At 48.0% G+C, this 27,221-nt stretch overlaps 3 protein-coding genes across 5 annotated transcripts in view; 1 reads left to right on the plus strand and 2 right to left on the minus strand.

Annotated features, from left to right (window-relative positions):
- The window catches only part of LACTBL1 (lactamase beta like 1), an 18,168-nt gene extending 7,489 nt beyond the window's left edge, over positions 1 to 10,679 (minus strand). The window contains exons 1-4 of the mRNA XM_040464478.1: positions 10,508 to 10,679; positions 10,088 to 10,160; positions 4,579 to 4,714; positions 2,117 to 2,226 (exon numbers count right to left, since the gene is read on the minus strand). Of these exons, the coding sequence (XP_040320412.1) occupies positions 2,117 to 2,226; positions 4,579 to 4,714; positions 10,088 to 10,099 (258 nt within the window). The 5' untranslated portion in view covers positions 10,100 to 10,160; positions 10,508 to 10,679. The remainder of the gene's footprint in view (positions 1 to 2,116; positions 2,227 to 4,578; positions 4,715 to 10,087; positions 10,161 to 10,507) is intronic.
- An 8,519-nt stretch (positions 10,680 to 19,198) lies between these two features.
- On the minus strand, positions 19,199 to 21,776 carry TEX46 (testis expressed 46). Its single transcript, XM_040471529.1, has 2 exons — positions 21,585 to 21,776; positions 19,199 to 19,604 (listed from the first exon to the last, which is right to left on the minus strand). The coding sequence occupies exons 1-2, from the start codon at positions 21,774 to 21,776 to the stop codon at positions 19,308 to 19,310; spliced, it is 489 nt and encodes a 162-aa protein (XP_040327463.1). The 3' UTR covers positions 19,199 to 19,307.
- Positions 21,777 to 27,020: 5,244 nt separating this feature from the next.
- The window catches only part of KDM1A (lysine demethylase 1A), a 63,080-nt gene continuing 62,879 nt past the window's right edge, over positions 27,021 to 27,221 (plus strand). The window contains exon 1 of one of the 3 annotated variants that reach the window (XM_040464530.1): positions 27,021 to 27,221. In XM_040464530.1, coding sequence (XP_040320464.1) covers positions 27,159 to 27,221 — 63 coding nt within the window. In that variant the 5' untranslated portion in view covers positions 27,021 to 27,158. The other 2 variants (XM_040464539.1, XM_040464549.1) reach the window with 2 other exon arrangements.

The raw sequence follows: 27,221 nt of genomic DNA on the forward strand, positions 1-27,221 counted from the left end.
GCCTCAGACCTCGGGTTCTCAGACCCCCTGGGATTGGACCCCCACCCAGTTACAACCAGAGCAGCTCCTCTAAATTTGTTTTTATGTAGGGCTTCCTCGTAAGATTTCTGTTCAAAGAAAATTTCTTTGGGAAAATGTAAAAGGGGAGAGGGGTTAAACTACTGATGTCGTTGAACCCTGTCTGCTGCCCTAGAAAACCTCATGAAGGCCTGGTCTGACCCCCTAATGTTGGAGGATTCACTATAGAGGCCCCTAGACCCTCCTTGAACATTTATTGAAAGGACATTGTTTTCAATAATGAAATACAGTGACAATGATAACATCCAAAGTTATTGGACATTTGGAATGTGCCAGGCACAATATAAAGTGATTTTCATGCATTGTCTCATTTTTTTTTTTTAGTTTTTTAATGTTTTTTTTTTTTTTTTTTTTTTTTTTTTTGAGAGAGAGACAGACAGAGAGACAGAGTGTGAGTGGAGGAGGGGCAGAGAGAGAGAGGGAGACACAGAATCCGAAGCAGGCTCCAGGCTCTGAGCTGTCAGCACAGAGCCCTACACGGGACTCGAACTCACAAGCTGTGAGATCATGACCTGAGCTGAAGTCAGACGCTTAGCTGACTGAGCCACCCAGGCACCCCATGCATTGTCTCATTTAATCCACAATAAGCCAGTGCTAAATTTCTCCCTATGTTACAGATGAGAAGATTGAGTCTATGAGATATGAAGCGACTTGCCCAAGTGGCTAATGGTTAGTGGAGTCAGGATTAGGACCCCAGGCTAACTCCAACCGTAGGTCCTAATTAACTGCCAGACCTCCTTGCTGAGTGATTTAGCAGGTCCAGAATTGAGTTCTGTCCATGTGTGGTTTCCACCCCGGCACTTTGCCTCTGTGTGCCTCAGTTTCCTCCTCTCTAGATAGGGATTCATGAGGCATTTGTATAAAGAAGCTACCGCATACTAGGTGCCCACTAGAAGCCAGCTACGATTACTGTTGCTATTTCTTGTTTTAATTGCTATGACCCTGGAGCCTCATAGCACTGTTCTGCTCCCTCTCCTTCACTAAAGCTTTTCAGGTACTTGCAGACAGTGATGGTGTCTCTGCCCAGGCCCTCTCTTACATGGACACGTCACCTGCCTTCCCTTCAACCGTTCCTTGGATGACAGTTTCACACCCCTCCGCTGTGCTGCTGCTTGTACACTTCCAGTCGTGTTTCATTTGTCTGTGTGTCTCCTAAGGTGAGTGAGCTGGCCAACAACCCCCTCTAGCGTCAGGCCATCATGCAGTGGTAAGAATCGTGTTATAAGCTGTGTGTGCTTAATTACATTGCAGTGGCCTCTGTGATACGGGCTGTGTCCTCCTCCCCCCGTCCCACCTTTCTCCCTCCCCCACCTGCAGCCCCAGCAGCCTGACTTCCCTGGTGGTTCTCTGTGTGTGCCTTGCACTCATTCTGCTGCCTCTGCCCCTGTGCACATGTTGGTCCCTCTATCCGGAGCACATGCTTCCCTCCCTCAGTCTCCCTTACTGTATGTATAAATGCATATCACCTGGGTACTTCCTACTTGTTCACATCTCCGTTTAGACATCATTCCTAGGGCATCTGAGTGGCTCAGTCCACTAAGCGTCCGACTTCGGCTCAGGTCATGATCTCACTGCTCATGAGTTCAAGTCCCGTGTTGGGCTCTGTGCTGACAGCCTGCAGCTCAGAGCCTGGAGCCTGCTTCCGTTTCTCTCCATCTCTCTTCCCCTCCCCTGCTTACTCTCTGTCTCTGTCTCTCTTTCTCTCTCTCAAATATAAAATTAAAAAAAAAAAAAAACATTAAAAAAAAAAGTAGACACCATTCCCTCCAGAAGCCTTGCCTGACCCCAAAGCCAATTTCTTTGTGCCCCCGCAGTTCCCTAAATGTCCCCTATCCTCACTCTTCCAGACTAGTAGCTTCTTGAGAGCAGGACAGTATCTTCTTCCTGCCATGTCCCTGGTGCTTAGCCCAAAGTAGGTACTCAAGGATTATATGTTGAATGCACGAGTAAATGCCCCTGCCAGTGCACAGAACGTGCCCTCCCCTTCATCCCCCAGGCCTAGCACACACGCCCAGTTCCCTCTTGGGTCATCACTGACCTTTTCCAGGGCCTCCTTCAACACAGGGAGGGGGTGGGCCAGCGGCACAGGCTCAGGGTGTCGGGGACACATCCTCACAGGGGCAGAGGCCACCTCTGGTCCCAAGGAACCTATAGGGAGCATCACATGGTGAGTGGGGGACAGAGCTCAGGGTAGGAGTCTAGGGATCATCCTAGAAGAGGTGGGAAGGTGGCAGCAAAGGCCAGAACCGTGCCTTGGGGCTGGCCCTCCCAGCTGGCAACAGCCTCACCAGGAGATAGATAGCAGGGCACAGCGCCCACCATGGGGGCGGATGCCTGAGAGGAGAAGGGACAGTCCCACACCCACCACCTGATGATTGGCCTTCAAAATACCAATTGGGCCAAGGCTCCTGGCTGGCAGCCCTTTTCTCTTGTATGACCAGCTTTCTCCCTCCATGTAGTCAGAGGAGTTAGAAAAGTTCTAGCTCCTTGGGGCAGGCTCAACCATGTCTTTCTGTCTCTCTGCCTCTGTTTCTCTAGTTCAGATTATATATTTGAGTGGAGAGGTGGACTTGGGCCCCGCTTAGGCTTCAGGCCTAAATCATAAGGCCAGTGCCTGTGTCACCAGAGCTGTGTGTCTGGAATATCAGGTCTAAGTCCCATTCTGCTTTGGTCCAGGTGTATGGCTTCCTTGGAACCTCTGGGGAGAAGGTGTGGGCCCTGGTAGGACAGGATTCAGGCTGAGAGATCATCGCACGGGCCCCAGAACTCCCCTCATCCTCAGAGAGCAGTGTAGGGTAGTGAGGGTGAAAGCGCCCAGAGGAGCTGCACGCTCCTCAAATCCTACTCAGAACTGAGAGGAGCTTCTCTGTGGGAGGCTCACTATGGCCGCAAATCCTTCCAGCTCCTCCCACCTCTTGAATCCGGCTGGCCTTGTGACTTTGTCAGGACAAATCGATTGTGCACCTTAAGGAAGGCCTCTCAACAAATCCATGACATAGGTTCAATCATTGGAGTAGGGAGGTCTTGGCCAAAACCTAAGCTTTGCTCAGCCTGGGACTCAGGTAGGGCTGGTGCCTACAGCCCTGCATTAATATGCACGTGCACAGGGGCGCGTAGGTGGCTCAGCCGTTCTAGTGTCTGACTTCGGCTTGGGTCATGATCTCACAGTTAGTGGGTTCGAGCCCTGCTCTCAGTGAGGAGCCTGCTTCAGATCCTCTATCCCTCTCTCTCTCTGCCCCTCCCCTGCTCTCAAAAGTTCTCTCCCAAAAATGAATAAAACCTTAAAAAAAATATGCACGTGCCCAAAAAGTCATCTGGAAATATTTGAATGCATATTTGATTCAGTAGATACGGGATGGAGGCAGGGCATCCTCATTTCTAACAACCTCTCAGGTGGTACCCATGCAAGGGAGAGGACTTCGATCACTGTGGACAGTGATTGACCCGGTGATGGACCCAAGCAGGTCCACGAACTGTTTGTTTCCCATTTGTGACAAATTAAGTACAAAATTTGAGCGCACACATTTAGAAACTTGTATAGCAGTTTAATGTGGTAATTTTGTGTGGAATCTTAAAACTTGAGCTTCTGTTCTATAGTATTTTTTTTCATTTAATTTCGTTTGTACGTATTTATAGTAATAACTGATCTGCTTCGGATTGGTACTTTGACCGTTGGCAAAGCATGGTCCTTTAGGACAGGCTGACCTGCCTACTTGAGGACTGTTTGCTTGAGGGACTGAGAAGCCCCTGATAAAAGAATATACCCTAGAAAGAACAGGTTGGGGTGGGAGAGGAAAAAGCCAGCAAGAAAATAAAAGGAGCCATTTCTGCACAATGTCTCTGTGGGAATTTGGGAGCCCAGGCCACCTCATCGAGCCTTGGGCATCCGTAACACAAGAGGAATGGAGAGAGACATTCTCCCCAGCGTTAGCAGAGAACTGGGATTCTGGATGATCCAGGTTGGAGGTTGCAGGGGTTGCTATAGCAACAAAGGGCCTGGTGGACATTGCCAGCAGCGGTGGCTCACTAGGCAAGCTTTGACCGGCTTGGCTCTCCAGGATGGAGAGGCTCCAACAAATGGCAGCTTCTGTCCACGGACACCTCGTTGTGCCTCCCAGGGTCTTAGATATAGCTGGGGGGAGATCTTTAAAGGGGTGGGGGTAGGGCCTGGAGATCCTACCATGGGGGCTGAAGATCAGGCAAGAGAAACTCTGTTTTACCTATTGGGAGTCCCTGAGATTTACAGCCAGACTGGGTGGTTTAAGGAAACTCCAGTGGCATTAGGATCTTCATTTTATACCCAAGGGCAACATGACACAGAAAGGTCCCTTGACTGGTCCAAAGATACACAGCTAGTGAGGGTTGGAGTCAGAATGAAGGCCAGAGCTTCTGAGTCCAAATCTGTGGTCTTGCCCCTACACCCTCAAATCAGGTGCATCAGCTCCAGGCTCCCAGGCCCCACAGGGATAGGAAGGAAGTCAAGGATGCTTGTGCACTCACTGGTGTCCAGCTTGGGGAGGTGATATTGCCACAGGAAGCAGCCAGTCATAACCACAGAGAGCAGGAAGAAGAAGCTGCAGGAAGCTGGGAAGAGCCACTTCTTTTTCAGTTTCGGCAGGCTGGGCTGCCAGCCCACCTGGGAGGGGAAGGACAAGAGCACGGCCCCCAAGGGGGTCAGCCAGAGGGAGGCAGAAGAGGGACCCCTACCATGCCTCAGGTTCACCCAGACATCACAAGAGCCCACAGCTTGGGGCGGATATCACACCTGTAAAACCAAGGTCCTTCCCAGTGTGAGCCCTTCAACAGCTGTGCCACGTGTATCTCTGCACCTCTGGGCTTTTGCATGGCCTGCTTCCTCTGCTGGGCATGCCATGTCTCTCCTGTGTACTTAGTGAAATAGCTAAGGCCAGCTGAAATGCCTCCTCCTCCTCCAGGAAGCCTTCCCCTAGCTGGTGCTCCTGATGGAGTGTGAGTTCTCCAAGGGCACTCACCACTCAAGCTTGTTAGATCTTAACATTTTGCCCTGTTTTCCTCATACCTCTACATTTTAAAAAGTACCGCGTCAGCTCCTTGTTTAGTTTATGGTCTGTTCATCCCATCCCATTAGAAAACAGGAGTTTGTTCACTCTCCCCCCTCTTTCTCTGCCCCTGCCCTGCCTGTGCTTGTGCTCTCTCTCCCTCTCAAAATAAATAAATACACATTAAAATGAAAGAAAGGAAGGAAGGAAGGAAGGAGGGAGGGAGGGGGAGGGAGGGAAGAGAAAGAAAGAAAGAAAGAAAGAAAGAAAGAAAGAAAGAAAAAAGAAAAGAAAGAAAAAACAGGAATTCGTGCTTTGTTTTACTCACCGTGGTATTCCCAGTGCCTAGAACAGTCCCTGAAACATAGCAGACCCTGATAAATAGTTGATGATGAATGAATGAATGAATGAATGAATGAATGAATGAACAAACATTCTGGGTGGAGGCAAAGCCCTTTTTGTACCACCTGCAGATTCCAGCCTCCTCCCCTTCTTCCCAGAAGTAGCACTCATTATGATCTTGGTGTTCATCATTACCATGCCTGTTTTCATTCATTTACTGTGTGTTCGTGCCTTCGTAAACAACACGTAGTATCACTTTGCACATTTTTAAACTTATGTAAACTATAACCTACTGTATTATCCTCCTGAAACTTGCTCCCCCCCCCCATATGGTACATGTATTCTGTATTATTCGGTTTGACTTCTGTAGAGTATCCTGCTGTGTGAATATACTTCAGAGTATACTAGTTAGAACATGGAGTCTGGGGCCAGGCTGCCTTAAAAACATGACTGTTTTATGCATTTGAGTTGACAGCACTGTGCCTGGGAGTGAAATTTCTGGGTGGTAAGGGGTGGCCTTTTTCAGGTTCATAGACACTATCCCGTTGCTCTCCAAAGTTGTTCAGTTAACACTCCAGCCACCTATGACCCTAATTGCTACTTTTTTTAAGTTTATTTATTTTGAGAGAGAGAGAACACAAGCAGGGGAGGGACAGAGAGAGCGGGAAAGAGAGAATCCCAAGCAGGCTCTGCATTGTCAGCGCGGAGCCCAACGCGGGGCTTGATCCCATGAACCGTGAGATCATGACCTGAGCCGAAACCAAGAGTCAGACAGGCGCCCCTCATTGCTATTTTTAACTTGCATTTTCTTGATTACTAATAAGCTTGAATGCATTTTCCTGCGTTTACTGTATATATTTGGGTTTGCTTTTCTGTGAACGGACTGTTCTTATCCATGGCCTATTTGTTCCTATTCAACTTTCCTTGTTTATTAGAGTTCAGTATAAGTTCCAGATACTCTCGCTTGTGTTTTGTCTGTTCCCATTATGTTTATGATAACTTGTTGGAGGCAAAATCATGTAGTGGTGAATCTGTGGCCAGATTGCCTAATTCTGAATCTCAGTTCAACCATTTCCTGGCTGTGTGACCTCAAGAAAGTCACTCAACCTCTCTGTGCCTCAGTTTCCGCACCTCTAAAATGGAAGTGATAATAATGCTTGCCTCATAAGTTAGTAAGGCTTTAGTAGGTTAATATTTTTATTTTAAAAAAAAATTTTTTTTTAACGTTTATTATTTTTGGGACAGAGAGAGACAGAGCATGAACGGGGGAGGGGCAGAGAGAGAGGGAGACACAGAATCGGAAACAGGCTCCAGGCTCTGAGCCATCAGCCCAGAGCCTGACGCGGGGCTCGAACTCACAGAGCGCGAGATCGTGACCTGGCTGAAGTCGGACGCTTAACCGACTGCGCCACCCAGGCGCCCCGGTTAATATTTTTAAAGTATGTTGTTTTGGCACGTCGTAAGCTCTATTAGCTATCGTTGAATAGAGGGATTTGGGTTTGCGTTTTGGTTGCTGCCGATCAAATTCATCCATATTGTCTTTTTTGTTTGCTGTGAGTGTGCGTGTGTGTGTGTGTGTGTGTGTGTGTAAATGTAGATTTCTCTACAGTCACACACAAAACTATTTTGGTTATGGTGTAAAGAAGGAAAATCTCATTTTATTTTTTTCCATACAGATAATCAGTCATCTCAGCACGGATTATTAAATACTCCAGTCCTGGGGCGCCTGGGTGGCTCAGTTGGTTAATCGTCCAACTCTTGATTTTGGCTCAGGTCATGATCTCACGGCTCGTGGGTTCAAGCCCTGCGTGGAGTGTGCCCGCGACTCTCTCTGCCCCACCCCTACTCACGCTCTCTCTCTCAAAATAAGTAAGTAAAAATTTAATTAATTAATTCCAGCCCTGTGCCACTGACTTGTATGCCGCTGGCTCTGAAACATACTAAGCCCCTGTCCGTACCAACACCTGCTCTGTAGGCTGTGTTCCGCTAGGGTCTCACTGAGTTTCGATTCCTTCTCTCTCTGTTCAATCCTACATGCTCTTCCGTGATGAAGAGGACTTATACACAGAGCACAGGCACTGTCCTGCAGTAAACAGTCTGGCCACAGAGGCTTGCTAAAATCAGACCCCAGCAGATCCCATGCAGCCATTTCCTGCCTCTCCTCCGCTTCCCCCCTCCCCCTTGCATCTTTAGGCTCCCACACCCTACATCCCACTCTCCGTTGCTTTGCACCTGCCATTCCCTCTGTGAGGGAGGTTCCCTCTGCGAGGGTCTGTGAGACCCTTTCTAGCATTTTCCACCTGACAAACTTGTGTTCTTCCCTGAAAATACATGGGCATTTGCAGAGCCTTCTGATTCTCCCCCAGACAGAACTGAGGGCCTCTCCTCTCTGCTTCATGCACACCCCTTCTTGCATTGTAACAGTAACCTACACTGGTTACTGCTAACTTCTTTGTCTGTCTCCCTACTCGGCGGCAGGTGTCTCCAGCACCAGGATCATTCCTTCTTGGCCTTTATGCCTGTAACAATTGTTACTCTGCCTGGCCCTGGCAGATGTTTCAGAAATATGTTTTGAACTTTACATTGTCCTGCAAGTTGAAAGCCTTGGGTTCAAATCTCAGCCCCACTTCCTGAGTCAGTTATAACTATGGCTGGGTCTCTTCCCCTCTCTGGACCTCTGTGTCTTCAGCTGTTAGCAGGATGGACTGACTATTTGTTGAGTTTACCTTTTACACCTGGAAATCTCACTTGATTTCCAGCTCTAGAATTTGGGGTTCCCACTAAAGCCACTCTTTATTCATAATTTCCAGAGATTGGAAATAACCCAAATGTCCCTTAACTGGTGAGTGGACAAACTGTAATATATCTGTACAATTGGATACTGATCAGCAGGCGTAAAGGAACGGACTACCGATACAGGCAGTAACGCGAATGAATCTCAAATGCATTATGCTAAATGAAACAAGCCAGACTCAAAAAGCCACAGTCTGTGCAACTGCATTTTTGTAACATTCTGGAAAAGGCAAAACTGTAGGGACAGAAGACCATTCAGTGGCTGCCTGGGGGTAGGAATGGGGGAGATGACAAAGGAACAGAAGGGACAGTGGTAGGCAATGGAACCATTCTGTATCTTGATCGTGGTCGGTCTGGACTGTGTGCATTTGTCAAAACTCAGAATTGTACACCAGAAAGAGTGACTTTTAATGCATGCAAACTATACCTCCATTTTTTAAAAAATGAAGCCATTAAGGAGCCCAAGAGCATTAGGATGTCTCCACTGATGTCAGGAGTAACATCAGACACAAGACCGTGCTTCAGCCTCGAGGAGCGGAGGGGGGGCTCTCTGGTATTGTTTATATGGGAGGGAAGTTGGAAGGTGCTCCCTTTCGAGCACAAGCAAAGGGCCACTGGGGCAGGGCCGGTGGCACTAAGGGAGGGCAGCCTAACCTCCCTCAACAGGCACCTATAGCATGACCAGAATATGGGCATCTCATTTTCAAGCAAAGAATGAAACTCAGAGACCTTAAAATGACTTACCGAAGTCGTGGACAGCACATGACAGAGCTGGGATTCTAGCTCTGTGCTCTGCACCACCGCACCCCCCCCCCTCACGTGTGACTCACATGTGAACCGCACCCCCAGTCTCTAGTTCTCCTCTGAAGCCCAGCCTCATCCCATGCCTGTCTCCAATCTCAGGATTTATTCCAACAGACCCAAAGGTGGGGTCAGTATTTAACCTCTAAGCTGCTCACCAGCTGCTCACATTTTGACTCTACAGTAGGAGGCACCAGGCATCTCTCCCCTCTCCCTTCCCAGCTGGAAAATGAGGCAGGGGTAGGGGGTGGGGGTTCAGGAAGAGCCTGGCTCCCCCAAGCCCCACCTGTAACCACAGTTCCCCCACCTCCCCCTCCTTTCTCCTCACCGCCCACTCTGGTACAACCCTCCTCGTCCACTTCTTAATCCAGGATGCAATTTCCAAAGGCCATCTGTGTGTTGGGCACAGTGCTATGTCCTGAGGGCACAGAGCCTTTGGCCAACATCTGTCCCCCATGGAGCCGGCAGGACAGCAGACTGGCCACACACCAGGGCTCTGGAACCAGGTGAAGCAAGACTTGATTCTGGTTCTGCCCTTACTGGCTTTGGACGAACGACTTCACCTCTTTGAGTCTCCATTTTCTTGTCTGCGTAATGGGAAGGACCATCGTTCCTGCATCTCATAGAATTTAGGTGAGGGTCAATGAGATAATGCATGTAAAGCCCCTAGAACACTGTTCACTAGCTGGTCACTAGTGTAGTAATTTCTCTGGGAGAGAGATGTGAACAGAGCATGTGCATACAGCTCTTGGGTCTCTGAGGTACCCGTGAACTCAGCCTCCGGGTGGGAGGTGGGGGAAAGCTTCAGTGAACAGGTAGTAGGGATGAATTGGGGGGCACTCCATTCAGAGGCCTGGGGATGTGAAGAAGGAGAGGAGTAATTTCTGCTTTGTTTTGAGAATTCAGTGGGTTATTACAGGTAAAACACTCAAAACTGTTCCTGGCCTACAGTGCAAATTCTAGAAATGTTAGCGATGATGATGATGAAGGTGATGAAGGTGATTTGGGTGATTTAGGCCAATATTTGAAGCAAGTTTCCATGGGCTATGCCTCACCTGGGTCATCATTCTCTCCAAGGTGTGGAAGGTTCCAGCTCCTTGAGGATTCAGGCCTACAGTCCAGGAGACCCTGTGAGTGGAAAATCAAGTCAGAGGAGTGAAGGCAAAGAGAGGTCCTGAAGGCTGGAAAAGAGAGGAGGGGACACAAAGGCTGGAAGACAAGGATGGGAGGGGGCAAAGCAAACCCTCCCCTTCGTGAAGCTCTGCTTCGAAGGCGGAGGGAACTGAACTCAGAAAACCTGTGAGTTTGACCAGTTGTCCAGGTCTGTCCGGGTCTATCGTGATTTTAGCACTGAAAGTCCCAGATCTCTCAGTTCCAGGAAAATCAGGACACTCAGTCGTTGTCCCCACCACTGCCTGCCCGTCCAGCCTCAGAAACAACCCACTCAGACCCCCAGACTCTTAGCCCTCACTCACCCTCTTCTGGAAGGCTCGGGTAGGACAGGGCAATTCAGGCCCGGCCACGGCTGGCCAGTGCCCTCCGGGAGTCCCCGTGTTCCAGGGGACGGGGATGGCTGGCTGGGCTCTGAGGTGCAGGCTTCACCCAGGCTCCCCAGGGGCTGGCAGATGTGGTGCTGATTACCCCGGCACTAATCCCTCCATGTGCCCTCCGCCATTGGGATTAGTTCCTGGGGTCCCTCAGCAACAGGGAGGGGGGCACATCTGTCAGAGAGCCTGGACAGCACCACGTGATCCAAGATGCTCCAGGCCGGAAGAGGAACGCTCTCTCCAAAAGGAGTGTCTGGCAAGCCCAGTGTGCAACAGAGATGACCCACAGGCCTCCCAGACCTGTCCATCCCCCACACCAGCTCTTCAGCTGCCTCTGAGGAACCTCAGGCTCCAAGGAACACGGTTTGAAGACTTCCAGGGGTCAACCTAGTTGTTAAATATGCAGATAACCAGTTCTGTCACTGCCTGTGTAGCCTTGGGTAAGGCATGCCCTCTTTGTTTCTTCATCTACAAAATGGGGATAATAATATCTTGGTTACCATGAGGATTAAATTGCAGGGTGATGGTAAAGCAGGTCGCCCCGGACCTCGCACTGAGTAAGGGCTCTGTAAAGGCCCGTTTCTTGTTATAACTTAGCTTTGTGCCACAACCTCTGCGTCAGAGATCAGATCTTTCTCAGTGAACATTCTAGAAAGTTACTTTCCATTGATTTTATTTTTTTAAGTTTATTTATTTTTGAGAAAGAGAGAGTGGGGGAGGGGGAGAGAGAGAGAGAACAAGAGAATCCTAAGTAGGCTCCAAGTTGTTAGCGCTGAGCCGGACTTGGGGTTCAATCCCATGAACTGTGAGGTCATGACCTGAGCCAAAATCAAGAATCAGATGCTTAACTGAGACACCAGGCGCCCCTGTCCATTGATTTTAGTTGGCCCAAAAAGAGAAAATACCTTCCCTGACACTCAATATGGCTGCACATTGGGATTACCGGGAGAGCTTTGAAAAACCACTGGTGTTTGGGTCCCACTCTACAGATGCCCAGGGGTGTGGCTTGGTGATTCTACCCTCTGGTCAAGGTTAAGAACCACTGCCCCAAACCAGTGTGTCTCCAACCCACTTTAAATGTGTATAGGAACAGCCTGGGGGGGGGGGGGGGGGGGGCCCAAAAAAAACCGCAAGTTCTGAGTCAGTGAGTCGGAGCAGGACCCAGGATCCTGCTTCTCTAACCAGCTCCCGGGTGATGCCGATGCCAGTCCACAGACCACAATTTGAGCAGCAAGCTCGTGCTGCAATTCATGGATTGCACCAACTTCCATATCACTGTCTCAGTAGGGCCCCACAGTTGCCACCCAGCCACCCCGTCATTGACAGGGCTTGATTCTCTCCACTGTGCTGATGCTTAGGGTCTGGTATGTAAACAGATGGACGCAGGCCTTCTGGATCTTAGTCTGTATCCCCCGTGGCCTAGAAATCTGGGCTGGCCTAGAAAATAGGCTAAATTAGGACGAGAAGAGGGCTGGGTGTGATTTTGCCCAAACTCCACATCATATGGCTGGTGAAACAGGCTCTGAGAGGGGAGGTGACTTCCCAGGGTCACACAGTAAGTTTAGTGGCAGTGGTGGGGCTGGAACCCTCGTCTTCTTTTCTATTATTGTACCTGGCTGCTTGGTCCGTCTTTGCTGAGGCTCAAGCAGGGTGGGAAGCCTGCCTCTGGGTCACAGGTTGCTGACTGTGTCAGATATAGGTGCTTAGTGCTTCCTGTGTTTTCTCCTTTGGTTTTCACAACAGTCCCACGAGGCATATTCTGTTCTACCCAGGAAGTGGCAGGAACAGGATTTGGACCCAGGGGGCCTGCTTCCCAAACACGATGTACCTCCCCTGTTGTCTCCTTTTCAGACCATGAGGCCCTCTAGGGCAAGGACTATGTCTCACTTCGGTTTGTGTCTCCAAACCAGAGCTGAATATATGAATCAGTCCACCCCGGGGTTCTAAACCTCTGTTGATAAAGATCCTCACCCCCAGGACACCAGCTACTCTCTGAGCTCCTCCCTGGCCCCGTGCCCCAAAGCAGCCACTTCTCACCAACCCAGATCAGCCTCTCCCCCTCCCAAGTGCGTGGTAATCCGTAGCATGTCATACAGCAGAGTGGCCACATGGTGGCAGCAGACGCCCATGTGTAAAATCTTTAGGCCCCCGCCTAAAACCTCCTCCGGAGGCTCATCTGTTCATTGAGTGCTTCCCTTACTCCAGGCATTTGTCCCAGAGCTTTCCTTGGCCGAACGAACAAAGATAATCCCCACGACAGCCCTGTGAGGGAGGAGTTATTCATCCTCTTTATACATGAGAGATCATATTAGTCCTTTGCTTAAATAACCTTCCACGGCTGCCCACTGCTCTTTGGAAAAATAAAAATCGGACGCTTGAGTCAGACTGCCAGGGTTCAAATGCCAGCTCCACCGTTTACTACTTACTTGACTTTGGTTGGGTTTGTTGGCTTCTCTTGGACTTCAGTGTGCTGACCTGTAAAGAGAGTAGTAAAATAGAGCCTGCCCCCTTGTGGTGGGAATGAGGATTACATGAGCTAGGACACCCGAAGCGCACAGTCCTGAGCTGGCACAAGTAAGTCCTCAACAAATGTGAGCCAGTGTGATGACCATCGGTCCCTCCCAGTGCTCCCCGCTCATGACCCCGCTGGTCTCTTCTCTCTCTCTCTCCATCTCCTGTTTGCCTACTTTCCCCGTCTCCCCTGGCTCCCCTCCCCTGCTCTCTCCCTCCCCATCTTTCTCCCTCCAGTTCCAGAACTCATTCTAGTTGTCCTAACGTTTCTTGGAGGTGTTTTCTGAGGTCTCTTCCCTGTGGACCATGTTCGGGTTTTTAGAACTCAGAGCAGGACTTGTTACACAGAGGGGCAGGAGGCTCCAGAGTTCAAGTGCACTGTGGACTTTGGGGATTCCTGCTGGGTTCCTCTTTTTGCCCCCTGTCCCGAAACTTTTCTTCTGAGGTCAACTTCTCCATTTCACATGCTCCCCACATTATTTTGAGGTCACTCTCTTGTCCCCAGATCCACTCCAGAACATCCCCAGAGAAGGAAAACAACTGTCACTACCCTCACCGTCAGGATTAGGAAGAACGAAGAAAGCACCTGAAAACATATCAAGGATAAATTAAACTTGAAAAAGGAAAATATCTCTCCCAAAGGATCTGTGAAGATACTTAGCATCTTTCCCAGTCAGGCCTGGATTGATTAATTGGTTCATGTGTTTGCAGATGTATCCATTGAGTCATCCAACAGACACATATGGAGGGTCTACCGTTCACCAGGTCTTACACTCAGGTCTAGGGGAGGACACAGGGCAACAAGTACTCACCATCAACAGGTTTTTTTAAGGATTTATTTAAGTAAGCTCTACACCCAATGTGGGGCTCGAATCACACCTCCAAGATCAAGAGTCGCTTGCTATTCCGACTGAGCCAGCAGGGGTCCCAATACATATTTTCTTGAGCCCCTACTAAGTGGTGGGCACTGTTCGGGGTGCTTGAAGCTATCTCAGTGAACAAGACAGATAAAGATTCCCTGACCTTGTAGAGCTTACATTCCAGCAGAGGCAACAGAATAGATACGTGAAGTGGCATGTTAGAAAGTGTTACGTGCTACGGAAAATAAATTGGGCAGAAGGGATGGGTGCATTATAGTATTAAACTGGGAGGTGAGGATGGCCTCACTGAGAAAGAAATGTCTAGCAAATCACCTAAAGGAAGTAAGGGAGTTGGGAATATGGCCAGCAGAGGAAGAGAGTCCCTGGTAGGGGGAACATGCAAAGGGCTCTCGGACGGTGAGAGTGTGCCTGGTGTGCTGAAGGAAAAGCAGGGAGACTGGAGGCTGGAGCACACTAGTGAGGGGCAGGGCGGGAGGCCAGGTCAGAAAGGTAATGGGGGACCAGGTCGTGGAGAACTTCACAGGCTGCGGGAAGGACTTTGGTCCTCACTCCGAGTGACATGGGAGCCATTGCAGGGTTTAGAGCAGAGGAGTGGCATGACCCAACTCACATTTTTAAAGGACCACTTGGACTTGTGTGTTGAGAGCCAACTGGAGGGCCAGGGCAGGGGTGGGGGGGCCAGGCAGGAACTTGTTCAGATGAAAGATGGTGGGGGTCTGGAAGTGGAGGCAGCTGGAGTCCCAGACTCTGGACATGCTCCAAAGGAGCCAGTAGGGCTCACTTATGAATTAGAGCAGGACATGAGGGAGAATGAGAGGACCAGGAACAGCTCCAGAGTTGGGTTGGATTGTTTTTTTTTTTTTTTAAGTTTACTTATTTGGAGAGAGACAGAGACAGTGCAAGAGGGGGAGGGGCAGAGAGAGAGAGAGGGTGACAGAGAACCCCAAGCAGGCTCCATGCTGTCAGGGCAGAGCCTGATGCGGGGCTTGAACCCCAACCCATTACCTGGGCGGAAACCAAGAGTCGGACACTCAACCGACTGTGCCAGCCTGGCACCCCAGCTCCAGAGCTTTGGGCCTAAGCAACTGGAAGGGGGAAGCCTGTGTGTGGGAGGGGTTTGGAGCAGAATTTTGAGACGTGCAAGTATCAACATAGGTAATTGGACATTTGAAATAGAAAATAATCAGAAAATAGCAGGTAATATTTAAAGCCATCACCAGGGAGTGAAACGAAGAAGGGGTCTGAGGACTGAGCCCTGAGGTCCAGGAGACGTGAGTGCTGGACGACCGCACTCACCAAGTCATGGAGGTTTGAGGGTCTGGGCACAGCTGGAGACATCCAGCTGGCGTATGCTTCAGAAGACCCCCCCCCACACACAGACCTACTACTCTGTTGTTTTATAGGCAGTGTGACGTCAGCCTTGTAAGTAAAGAAAAACCGGTCTGAGCTCAGGCACCAGGGAAATTGCTTGCAGTGCTGAAGCCGCCTGAAGACACTGAGGTGAGTGGAGACCATGTGGAATCATTTCAGCTTTGGGGAAGGGAGTCCCTCTGGAGCCCACCTGCTGTCATCTCACCGCTAGAACCTGGAGTGCGCTCCCAGGGTCTTCCAATAGAATCCACATTGCTGTTTTCAAGGTCCATCCCCTGACTAGGCCTCATCAAACACGAGTCTGACCACCGGGGATAGAAATCAACAGGGTAGAAATCAGCTGGTATCATAATGGGATTTCCAGTGGTTGTTGGCAAAGCCAGGGGAGACGCTGTGGAAGAAAGGGAGCCTAGAGTGTTAGTCCAGAGCCCGTCGCAGAGGCCTGAGCCGTCTGGCCATGGAGTCCGTGCCAGACACGAGGACCTCTCTCCAAATCATAAAACAGTTCTGGGGTACAAAGTGCACCGCTCGATACTCTGCCAGTGGGCCTTAACACCATCTGAGCGAGGGATGGGAGCATGGTTGTGGAGGCCCAGCCTCCACTGCTCCATGGTTGTGGAGGTCCAACCAACAGCTGTGGTTGGTTGTGGCCAGGGAGGAGCAATGTCCAAGCCACCGTCAGAGGGTGAGTCACTGATCAGTCTCCTCTGGCTGGGTATGGTGGGCAGGGGTAAGGGTGAGGGTATGTTCAGTACTGTGATAGGTTCGTGCCATGGGCATTGGCCTGGGCAGCTGCTAGAGGCTGTTTGAGCACTGCCTGTCCAAATCTGGAAGAGAAGGCAAGAGGATATTTAGCCCTCCATCTTGGTCTGCTTGCTTATGTTCTTACTAGATTAGCTGCGGTCTGTCATATGCCTAGATGTGCCAGATGATTTGTCCTTTCCCAGAGCATTGACCCTGTAGGAACCCAGGAGTCGGCATTCTGCCTGACACATCAGGTGTGCGCCCCCTCTCTCCCCTAGGTGCCCACAGAGGATGATGCACAGCTGATGTAGCTGCACCTGGAGTGAGCCATAGCAAAGCTCCATTGGACTCACTTGGCTGCAGGTGGCGAGTGGGGAAGCGCAAGTGAATTCTGCGTTGACAAGGCCCACAACTGGGAGGCAGTAGTTATAAACCGAGTTCCATTGTCACATTGTATCATATCGGGGAATTTTAGCCCATGGCCAAGGTGCTCATCAGAACCTTAGGAGTCTGGATGATACCTGCTTCGTGAAGAGAACAGCCACCCCGTGTTCTAAACCAGGTCTATGGTGGTCAGAATCCACGGCAACCAATTTGCCTATTGTGCACTGATCAGATCCCAAAGTCATCGTGCTACACCTCCAGCCACAGGCCAGCACTTCTGGCAGGACGTACTCTGTGAGTGCCAGTGACATCATAGGTAAGTGGATTCTCATCGGGCCACCTCGGACCTCCACGCCGGTTTTTTGTCATTGTGGTGGGTCCAGGCATGGATCTAGAACACCGAGTAGATGTGATGCCATGTCGTTTTGATCAGTTTTTCTGTCCAGAGACTCTGTCAAGGTGCAGTGCCTTATTGTGAGCTTGTTCATTATCACGTACAGATGGAGTTTGTGGCTGAATTGCTTTATCTGTTTCCACAGCAGAGGTTACCATGTGGATATGCTCCTAACGCTCCAGTTCTGGGTGGTCCAATGGCCTGGCCATACAGCAAGGCCATCAGCAGTGGCCCGGGACGCTGTGTGAAAGGGATGCTTTACAAAGGTGTGAGCAGTATGTATACGGAACTCACAAAGATAGTGTGGTGCCCCTGGGCTGGAAAAATGGAGGCGATGCTACCACCCTCCCCTGGCTCCAAAGGAAACCTGGAAGAAGAAGGTCCTGTAAAGAGAGCCTCCCAGAGAGGAGTGATCCTCTGTGAAGGAGCCCAGCCAGCCCTAAACCAGCCTGAGGCAAAGGGTGGAGAGTGCACTTGGAGAGGCAAAGAGAAGACGTTGGACCCACAAGGGAGGGTTGTGATTTTACGTAGGGAGGTCATGGGAGTCCTCAGTAAGAAGGAATCATTTGAGCAAAGACCTGAGGGGATGTGGTAACTCACCTAATGCTCACAACAAGAATGAGGTTGGTAGCTCTACGCGCCCCCCCCCCATTTTACAGTTGAGCAAACTGAGGTACAGAGAGAATAAACTACTTAGAATTGTCCGAGATCACACAGCTGGGAGTTGATGGAGTTCGGATTTAAAGCCAGGCAGTTAGGGTCCAGAGATCCTGCTCTTAAACAAAACAGGATATAGGAGAGCCATCCTAAAAGGAAAGGGCAGAGAAAATGTCAGGACACATAAGACTATGATCAACAATCAGAGATGCTGTTTCTTGAGCACTGACTATATACTAGCCACAGTGTTGGGTGCTGTGGGGCAATATACAGATGAACAAGATGCTGAGCTTGCCCGCAGAGAGTTTATAATGTAGTTGAAGGGTGGGGAGGGAATATGGAAATGTGCGCAAATCAGATCCCAGCAGATTGTGGTACATTGAACTGTAGATAGTACTATTGAACTGTAGATAAGATGCTGGGAGCGCACGAATGACAGAGACTACAGCTGGGTTAGGGAAGCGTTCTGGAGGCGTGGTTCAGGAAGCACTAAGGATTGTAATAGCAGAAAGGAGAAGATAAGGGATTCCAGGGGAAGAAAACAAGTGAGCAAAGATGTGGAGGCATTTGGGGGATGACCAGTCGTCTGGTTTGAGTAGAGATGATTTTAGGTGGGGCTCCAACAAGACACTAAAGCCACACTGGATTCCACAGTGAGGTCGTGGTTTCCTTCCCAGGGCCCCTTATGGAGTCGTCTGAGCTTGGTGCTAGCATATCTCTCAACCGCTAATACCTGCTAATCTCTCTTTTTAACCCGAAGTTCCCGGGCTCAGACCCTTCAGCGGACAACCAAGCTCCAACTGGCATTTTAGTAACAGTGTTCTGTCTTCACTGTCTTTTTTTTTGGGGGGGGGGGGTATGTTCTTTTTAAAAACATTTTTTTAAATGTTTATGCATGACCTTGGGAGGGGCAGAGAGAGAGGGACACTGAATCCGAAGCAGGCTCCCAAGTTCTGAGCTGTCAGCATAGAGCCCAACACGGGGCTCGAACCCAAGAGCTGCAAGATCATGACCTGAGCCAAAGTTGGACACTCAACCAGCTGAGCCACCCACGTGCCTCTTGACAGTTATGTTCTATTTCAGCCAAACGATAGAGCCTTTTAATGTACAGATAATAATTGTTATTTTTATTATCAGTTTCCTTCACAGATAAATTTATTTAAGGAAAAAACCCTTTAAAGGGACAGTATTAGGTTAAACATTCAGGCGGTTCATGGCTCTGGCAAAAATCACAAAGGGGGTACCCCAATGACTGATGTTTAGGGTACTCTGGCACAAGGTATAAAGCATGTGAGGGAGAGTAAGGGGTAGGGGAAGCCTGGAAAGGGGGTCAGATCATGGAGTGCCTGAACAGCATGGCAAGGAGTGTGGCTTTTATTCTGTCAACCAAAGCGAGGCGTAGGCTCAAAAATAGGCAGTGAACTTGCCCAGAGCTGTGCTTGGCAGGCCTTGGCTCTGGCCTCTGAGCAAAAGGGAAGGGGCAAACTGGGGGCGGGGGCAGCCATTGTAAGACTCAAGGTGAACAGGTAGAGGGCCCTGAACTAGGGTTAAGGTGGCCCAACTGAGAGGAAGAGCTGGGTTCTGGAGTCCTGTCAGGTTGTATCTTAGAATGCTGTCTGGCTGACCTAGTAAATACTGATTTCTTTTCCAAAAGTGATCAGCCTTTCAGCCTCGAAGTATGCTCTCCAGTGTGGTTTACTGAGAAAATTCACTAGTCTCTGACTGGGTGTTACTGAGTAAGGGTAACATCAGAAGAGGCCAGCCCACCCCAGTCTCTCTGACCTCATTAAGGGGAATTCGAAGTACAATCAGAGATGATGGAGAAAATTGAGTCGTGCCTCCTCAGTCTGTGTTTCCTCATGGGAAAAGTCTGCTGCCGGCTTGACCTCCTGTGGCGATTCATTCTATTCCATACAGCGAACATCTGATTTTCTAAGACCTTCAGCTTCATTTCGCTGAACATAAGCCGTTCCAGGACCTTGTCCTGGAGGGCAAAGCAGGCATGTAGTCTCTCGACTTCTTTTGTGTTCATGACGCAGCTGTTGGGTTTCGCTTCAGGTGGCTTAGGTTTCTCTGCCTCTTCCTAAACTCCCCCACCATGAGAAAAGGAAACCTTAGTTAGTAGTGATTTATAAACGTCATGTGAATCAGTCCTCACAACCAGCCTGCAAGGAGAGCATCTTTGCCACACCTGGTGGGTGTCTAGGGAGGAAAGGTCCCTTTCTTAGTATCACCCAACCCGCGTTTGGGAGCTCCCTGAACTCCCAAGTATGGGGACCCATACTTGCCTTTTGTTCATGGGAATAAACGCGATGGCCCAGTAATCTGCACTCACAGGGGACATAAGACACTTAACCCAGATATATCTGTTTCCAGAGATTGTGTTTCACAGTGTGCCCTTCTGAGACTTGAGTCAGGCCTCATAAAATCACCAACTGCCAAGTCTCAGTATATCTCTATAATCCTCATCTGTCCCTATGCAGTTAGTAATAAATTTTTTTTCTTTAGGGTTCAGCTACAAATCCCTCATCTTTAAAACCATTTTATTTTTTAAATGTTTTAATTTTTTTAAGTTTATTTATTTTGAGAGAGAAAGTATGAGTGGAGGGAGGGGCAGAGAGAGAGGAGAGAGCAAGAATCCCAAGAAGCCTCCACACCGGCAGCGCAGAGCCCCACGCAGGGCTCGAACTCACAACTGTGAGATCATGACCTGAGCTGAAGTCCAAGCCTTAACCAACTCTTGATTTCGGTTCAGGTCATGATCTTGCAGTCATGAGATGGAGCCCCACGTCAGGCTCCCCACTGAGTGTGGAGCTTACTTGGGGTTCTCTCTCTCTCCCTTTCTCTCTCTGTCCTTCCCCAACTTGTGCACATATGCGTGATCTCTCAAAATAAATAAACTTAAAAAATAAATAAAAGTAAAGTTAAATATTTCAGGGATGCAAGACAGGTGACTATTACAGCAAATACCCATGTTTCCATTCCAGCTTAAGAAATAAAATACGATAAATGTAATGTGAAGTCCCCTGTGGATCCTTATCCTAAGGTTTCCCTCCCTCCCTGAACCTCATCTCAACTGCAGTCCTGAATTCAGTGGTTTTTTTTCCATACATTTCTTTATACCACTGGTTTTCAATGGGAGGCTATCTTGCCTCCCTACAGGACATTTGGCAGTGTTTGTAGACATTGTTGGTTGTTACGAAAAGGGGGTGAGGGATGCTATTGGCATCTGTGGGTAGAGGCTAAAGATGCTGCTACACATCCAACAGGGCACAAGACAGACCCTTGAAATAAAGAACTATCCAACTCAAAGTAGCAATGGTGCAGAGGTTGAGAAATCCAGCCTTAATATATCTTCATTATACATAGGCATCCATAAACAAGGCAGGGTATTGTTTTGCATGTTTTTTTTAATTTTGTATAAAACATGTCATAATCTGGGTACGTTTCTATTGTTTTCATTATTCTAGAGATGTGTCTATGTTACACAGGTATCTTTAGCTCATCTATTTAAAATTCTCCCGTTTTAAAGTAGTTGTTATTGTTGTCAAACCATGGTGACTGACATCAAACATGAAGCAGAAGAGTCTGGGATGGTCCCTATTTTTATTTTTTATAAGTTTTCCTCTTTTTTTCTTTTTATTGAAGTATAATTAATATACAGTGTTACATTAGTTTCGGGTGCACAATATAATGATTCGACGACTGTGTACATTTTTCAGTGCTCATCAATGTAAGTGTACTCTTAACCCCCTTTATCTATTTCACTCCTTCCCCCACCCACCTCCCCTCCATCAATGACCAGTTCTCTGTATTTTAAGAGTTTGTTTTCTTGTTTGTCTAGGGATGGTCCCTATTTTACAGCCAAGGTAACTGAAGCCTTGTGAAGGAAGTGCTTCGTCCTCCATCACCCAGGTGGGAGCTGAAGAGCAGGGGCTTAGACCAGAGCTGTGGATTCTTCAGTCTTGCCCCATTATCCTGACATCTTCCCTGTCCCCCATCCTCCAGTCTAGCTGTAAATGTCCCATCATCCTTAGCTGAAGCTAAGGCCCCTCTCGCTCACCTGCTGGGGCTCTAGGGGGGTGGGCTGGACTTCATGCTTGACCAACCAGTTGCTAAGCAACAGCAGAAGGAATAGGAACCCAAACAAGGCTGGCTTATAGCTGATCAGCCAAGCCACCAATGCTCCTATGGTGCCCGAGGAAGCAAGTGTCCCATGGAGATTCCTAAAAAGAAGCATTAGTTCCCCCAACATTATGGCTTGGAGGCACCCAGGCCCCAAGACCCTGCCTTGGTGACCCCTCTAGGACAGTTACCCTCCATGACAGGAGCTGTGGCTGCGCCCTCCTCCAAGTCATAACCAGTCCCCCTCCCAGCTGCCGCATAACAATAATATTAACTACTCCTATGTCTTAAGCAGCCACTATGTGTCAGACTTTGACAGGCAGTTTGCAAGCAATATCTCATGATGTCCTCACAAGAGCCAGGTGATGTAGGCCTTAGTGATACCTCATTTATTCAACAGTACTTCTGGGCCTGGCCACTGGGAATAAAATGGCCAACAGCACAGTGCCCCTACTCTCATAGTGAGGGAGTCTGCAAGGAAAAGTTACCCAAGATCTGTAAATAAGCCAAAAAGATTACATTGAGCTTGTTCACAGTCATGCTAGAATATTGTCCAGCTGGTCTACCTGTTGGTCACCTGATGCTTTAGGGGAAGGTAACTTTGTTTGACTTACTGTTTGATATTGATTAGGGTACTGACTCTGTAAAGTCAGATGTTAACTTTTTAAAAATTGGATAAGTTGCTCCAGCAATTACATTACTGGGTATATATCCAAAATAACTGAAAGCAGGGTCTTTTTTTTTTTTTCTTAATGTTTATTTATTTATTTTTGAGAGAGAGAGACAGTGAGCATAAGTGAGCATAGGCCAGGGGTGGGGGCAGAGACGTGGGAGGAAGGAGCAGAGAGTGGGGGAGAGAGAGAGAATCCCAAGGTCCGTGTTGTCAGCGCAGAGCCCAACGTGGGGCTCGATTCCACAAACTGTGAGATCATGACCTGAGCCAAACTCAATCATTGGATGCTCAACCGACTGAGCCATCCAGGCACCCTGAAAGCAGGGTCTTGAAAAGATATTTGTACACCCATGTTCACAGCAGCATTATTCACAATAGCCAGAAGTGGAAGCAACCCCCAAATCCAACAACAGATGAATAGATAAACAAAATGCTGTATATACATAGACAATGGAATTATTCAGTCTTAAAAAGGAAGGAAATTCAGAAAACTCTGTTGGTTGTTGCAGTGCTCTCCTTTCCAATCCACCATCTGTGGCGGAAGGTAGAACCACTGTCAAGAGGCAGATTTTCATGAAAACCCTTATGGGAAAGACCATCACTCTTCAGGTTGCACCATAAAATACAGTAGAAAATAAAAGCCAAGATCCAGGATAAGGAAAGAATTCTTCTTCTTTTTTTTTTTTTTTTAATGTTTATTTATTTTTGACAGAGAGAGACAGAGCATGAGCAGGGGAGGGGCAAAGAGAGAGGGAGACACAGATTCCGAAGCAGGCTCCAGGCTCTGAGCTGTCGGCACAGAGCCCGACGCGGGGCTTGAACTCACAGACTGCGAGATCATGACCTGAGCTGAAGTCGGACGCTCAACCAACTGAGCCACCCAGGCGCCCCAGGAAGGAATTCTTCTTGATTAGCAGAGACGGGTCTTTGCTCGCAAGCAACTGGAAGATTGACGTATTTTGTCTGACAACTACGTTCAAAGGGAATCCAGTCTTCATCTTGTGTTGAGACGTCGTGGTGGTGCTAAGGAAGAAGTCTTACACCACTCCCAAGAAGAAGCAGCATAAGAGAAAGAAGGTTAAGCTGGCTGTCCTGAAATACTGTAAGGTGGATGAAAATGGCAAAATCAGTCATCTTCATCGGGAGTGATGTGGCGCTGGAGTTTTTATGGCTAGCCACTTTAACAGACATCATCGTGCCAAATGCTGTCTGACCTATTGCTTCAACAAACTGGAAGACAAGTAATTATATATGTGTTGATAAAAGACATGAACTAACATTAAAAATGTTTTAAAGGAAGGAAATTCTGTAACATGCTACAACATGGATGAACTCTGAGATTATGCTAAGTGAGATAGGCCAGTCACAAAAACACAAAAGCCATTTGATTCCACTTAATATGAGATATCTCGAGCAGGCAAATCTACAGAGACAGAAAGTAGAATGGTGGTTGCCAGGAGCTAGGAGGCAGGGGGAAATGATGAGTTGTGGTTTAATGGACACAGAATTTTATACGAGGAGAGTTCTGGAGATTGTATAACTGTGTGAATATAATTCACGCTAGTGAACTATACACTTAAAAATGCTTAAGGTGATGGGTGCCTGGGTGCCGTTGTTGGTCGGGCATCTGATTCTAGATTTCCACTCAGGTCTCACGGTTCCTGCTGATAGTGCAGACCCTGCTTGGGATTCTCTCGCTCCTCTCTCTCTGCCCCTCCCCCATGCACGTGCCCTCTGTCAAAACAGATCAATAAACTTTTTTTAAAAATGTGTAAGGTGAGGGGCACCTGGGTGGCTCAGTTCATCAAGCACCCGACTCTTGATTTCGGCTCAGGTCATGATCTCACGGTTTGTGAGTTCAAGACTCACATCAGGCTCTGCACTGACAGTGCTTGGGATTCCCTCTCTATCCCTCTCTCTCTGCCCCTCCCCCCCCACGCGTACTCCCTCTCTCTCAAAATAAATAAACTTAAAAAAATGGTTAAGGTGATAAAGTTTATGTTATGTGTATTTTACCACAACTTTTAAAAATGAAATAAATTAGTTATTTCTAGGAAAAAATGAGTAATTGCAAATCAGTGTTTTGCAAATAGAGGCAAATGAGTTCTGTCCGATAGAAAAGATAATACCAAAGTCTAGTTCTATGGCCTTGTAAGACATTAACCATTTTTTTCTTATTCTAGAATTCTGTTTTCCACTGACTAGTGACTATAGATCAGCTTTTCATAATTTCTTTTGTTGTTGTTGTTTTAATGTTTTTGTTTTTTTTTTTTTTTTTTTGAGAGAGAGAATGGGGAGGAGGGGCAGAGACAGAGGGATAGAGAATCCCAAGCAGGCTCCACACTGTCCAAGCAGAGCCAGACATGGAGCTCAATCCCACGAACTTTGAGATCGTGACCTGAGCTGAAATCAAGAGTCAGACGCTCAACTGACTGAGCCACCCAGGCGTCCCTATATTTTCCTTTGAACCAGTGTTATCAACTTGCTGGTTCTCTCAATAATGCGTTAAATAGGGGCGCTTGGGTGGCTCAGTCGGTTAAACATCGGACTTCAGCTCAGATCTCATGGTTCCTGGGTTCAGGCCCCGCGTAGGCCTGGGTGCTGACAGCTCAGAGCTTGGAGCCTGCTTCTGATTATGTGCCCCTCTCTCTCTCTGCCCCTCCCCAACTCATGCTCTGTTTCTCTGTCTCAAAAATAAATAAACATAAAAACATTTTAAAAATAATGAGTTAAATAAATCTTTGACATAGGCTCATTATTTTGTATGAGAGTTCTTCATGTTCAAATGTCAATTTTAATGGCTATGATATTTTAATATATTGAATTAGTGGCCACTTATTGGGCCTTTAGGTTAGTTATTCTTTATTGTTGTTATATATAACCTGAGGTAAACAGCATTAAAGTTAAATCTTTGTACACATACTTAAATCTTTTCCTAGAATGTCTTCTGTAAAGTGGAATTGCTAGGTCAAAGGATACATATATTTTAAAAATCTAATTTTAAGTTTTATAAAATTATTAAATGTGCAAACAATGTGCGTTTAAAACAGTCTTTGATCTCCTATCTCACCCCTTCCCATCCTCAAATTATATGACTCAGATAACTTGTTCCAACTTTTTTAACTGTTTCTTCTGGCATCTATCTTGATATGTCTAAATTGTATGCTTGTAGTGTTAATTCTTGATTTCTCATTTAACATTACATATTATCTTTTTATGATGGAAGATGAGGATTTAGCTCCCGTGCAGAACCTCTCCCATTCCCTTTTCGTCCCTGCTCTGTAAACCCCTCGCATCTCTCTCCTCCACAAATTTTCTCTTTTCTCCATTCTTTCAATATAATTCCATCACTTTGGTGAAAACAATATTCATTATGTTATTATGGCCACATCAGTGTAGTTCATAGCTGAGCCATATGTTGTACTATGATTACACCTTTTTTTCTCGCACAGCTTTTAATTTTCCTGAATGTAACTGCCTTCCTTTTTTTATTTTTGTTTGCATAGTTAAAAAAAATTCAACTTCAGGGAAGTGAAATTGACATAAAGTAAAATATAAAAATATATACAGCATAGTACAGTGAGTTTTGGCTAATGGGTACACCATCCAATCAGGATAAAAAAACATTTCCATCACCCCAGCAAATTCCCTCCTGCTATTTTGTAGTCAACTCTCACCTTCATCCCAAGGGATCGCTGACTGGATTCTAGCACTAGAGATTAGTTTTACTAGTTCTTGAACTTCATGTAAGTGGAATAATTTTTTGAAAATTACAGTTTGAAGGGGCACTTGGGTGGCTCAGTCAGAAGAGCATGTGGCTCTTGATTTCACAGTCGTAAGTTGGACCCCATGCTAGGTGTTAAGATTGCTAAAAAAAAAAGAGTAAAAAAAGAAAGAAAGGAAATTATAGTTTGAAGAGAGAGATGTGTAAAAAAGCAATTGTAGTTGTGTGTAATAAGTTGAAACAAGCTTGAAGAAGACAAGCTGTTCCAGTGTTGGGTCACTAAAGGAGTCCTGGAGGAATTGAAAAAAATAAGTCACCACCACCATCTGCAGCACTAGAAAGAATTAACCTGGAGTAGAAAGAGGTGTTATGTATGGAACATATAGGGAGTGGGAGGAGGTATGAGTGAGTGAGAGCTAATGGGAAGGAGGTCCAGACAGAAGAATATGAACACAGCCCTGGAGGCAACAGCAATCCAGTTTGAACTCAAACCTGGGGTTCCTAATTTCTGTCCATTTTATTACGAGGAAACTCACTTGCTCTCCCAAGATTTCCCATGTCCAAGCCGGACAATTGCGAAACAGTAAGATGACTTACCAGTTACATTTCAATGTTTTCTCCTCACTAGACTTGTAAGCTCTTTGAAAGCAAAAACTTCATCATTAAACCCTTGTCACGTAGTAAGCATTAATAAATATTGGTTGAGCTGACAAGTGAGTGAATGAATGAATGAGTGAATGAATTTATGTATGTATGCAAGTCCCTGGAGGGAATGGTCACCCGCGGAGGTGCAGTCTGGCCCCAAGCCCTAGGAGCGAGAAGGTGGTGGGGCCAACGCCAAAGGCCAAGGCGACGCTCTAGGAAAGCATCGTGCTCCGTGCCGTGGTGCCGCTCTAGCCGCGAGGATGCCACTCTATGGCAGCGGGGGAAGGCGGGGCTGTGGGCGTCTCGGGCCTTTTTGTCCGGACGCCGCGGGAGCGCGCTCAGCGCGTGCGTACGCCGTGGCGGTTGGCAGCGAGCTACCTGCGCGAAGTGAGGCGAGGCGAGGCTGCTCCGGACTCACGGACCGACAGACAGAGCGGCCCCTTCGGCCGTCGGCGGCCAGGCGGCCCGAGATGTTGTCTGGGAAGAAGGCCGCGGCGGCGGCTGCGGCGGCAGCGGCGGCGGCGGCGGCCGGG

The sequence above is a fragment of the Herpailurus yagouaroundi genome, unplaced genomic scaffold (assembly GCF_014898765.1).
Source record: "Herpailurus yagouaroundi ecotype Mexico unplaced genomic scaffold, PumYag 77, whole genome shotgun sequence".
Classification (NCBI taxonomy): Eukaryota; Metazoa; Chordata; class Mammalia; order Carnivora; family Felidae; genus Herpailurus; species Herpailurus yagouaroundi.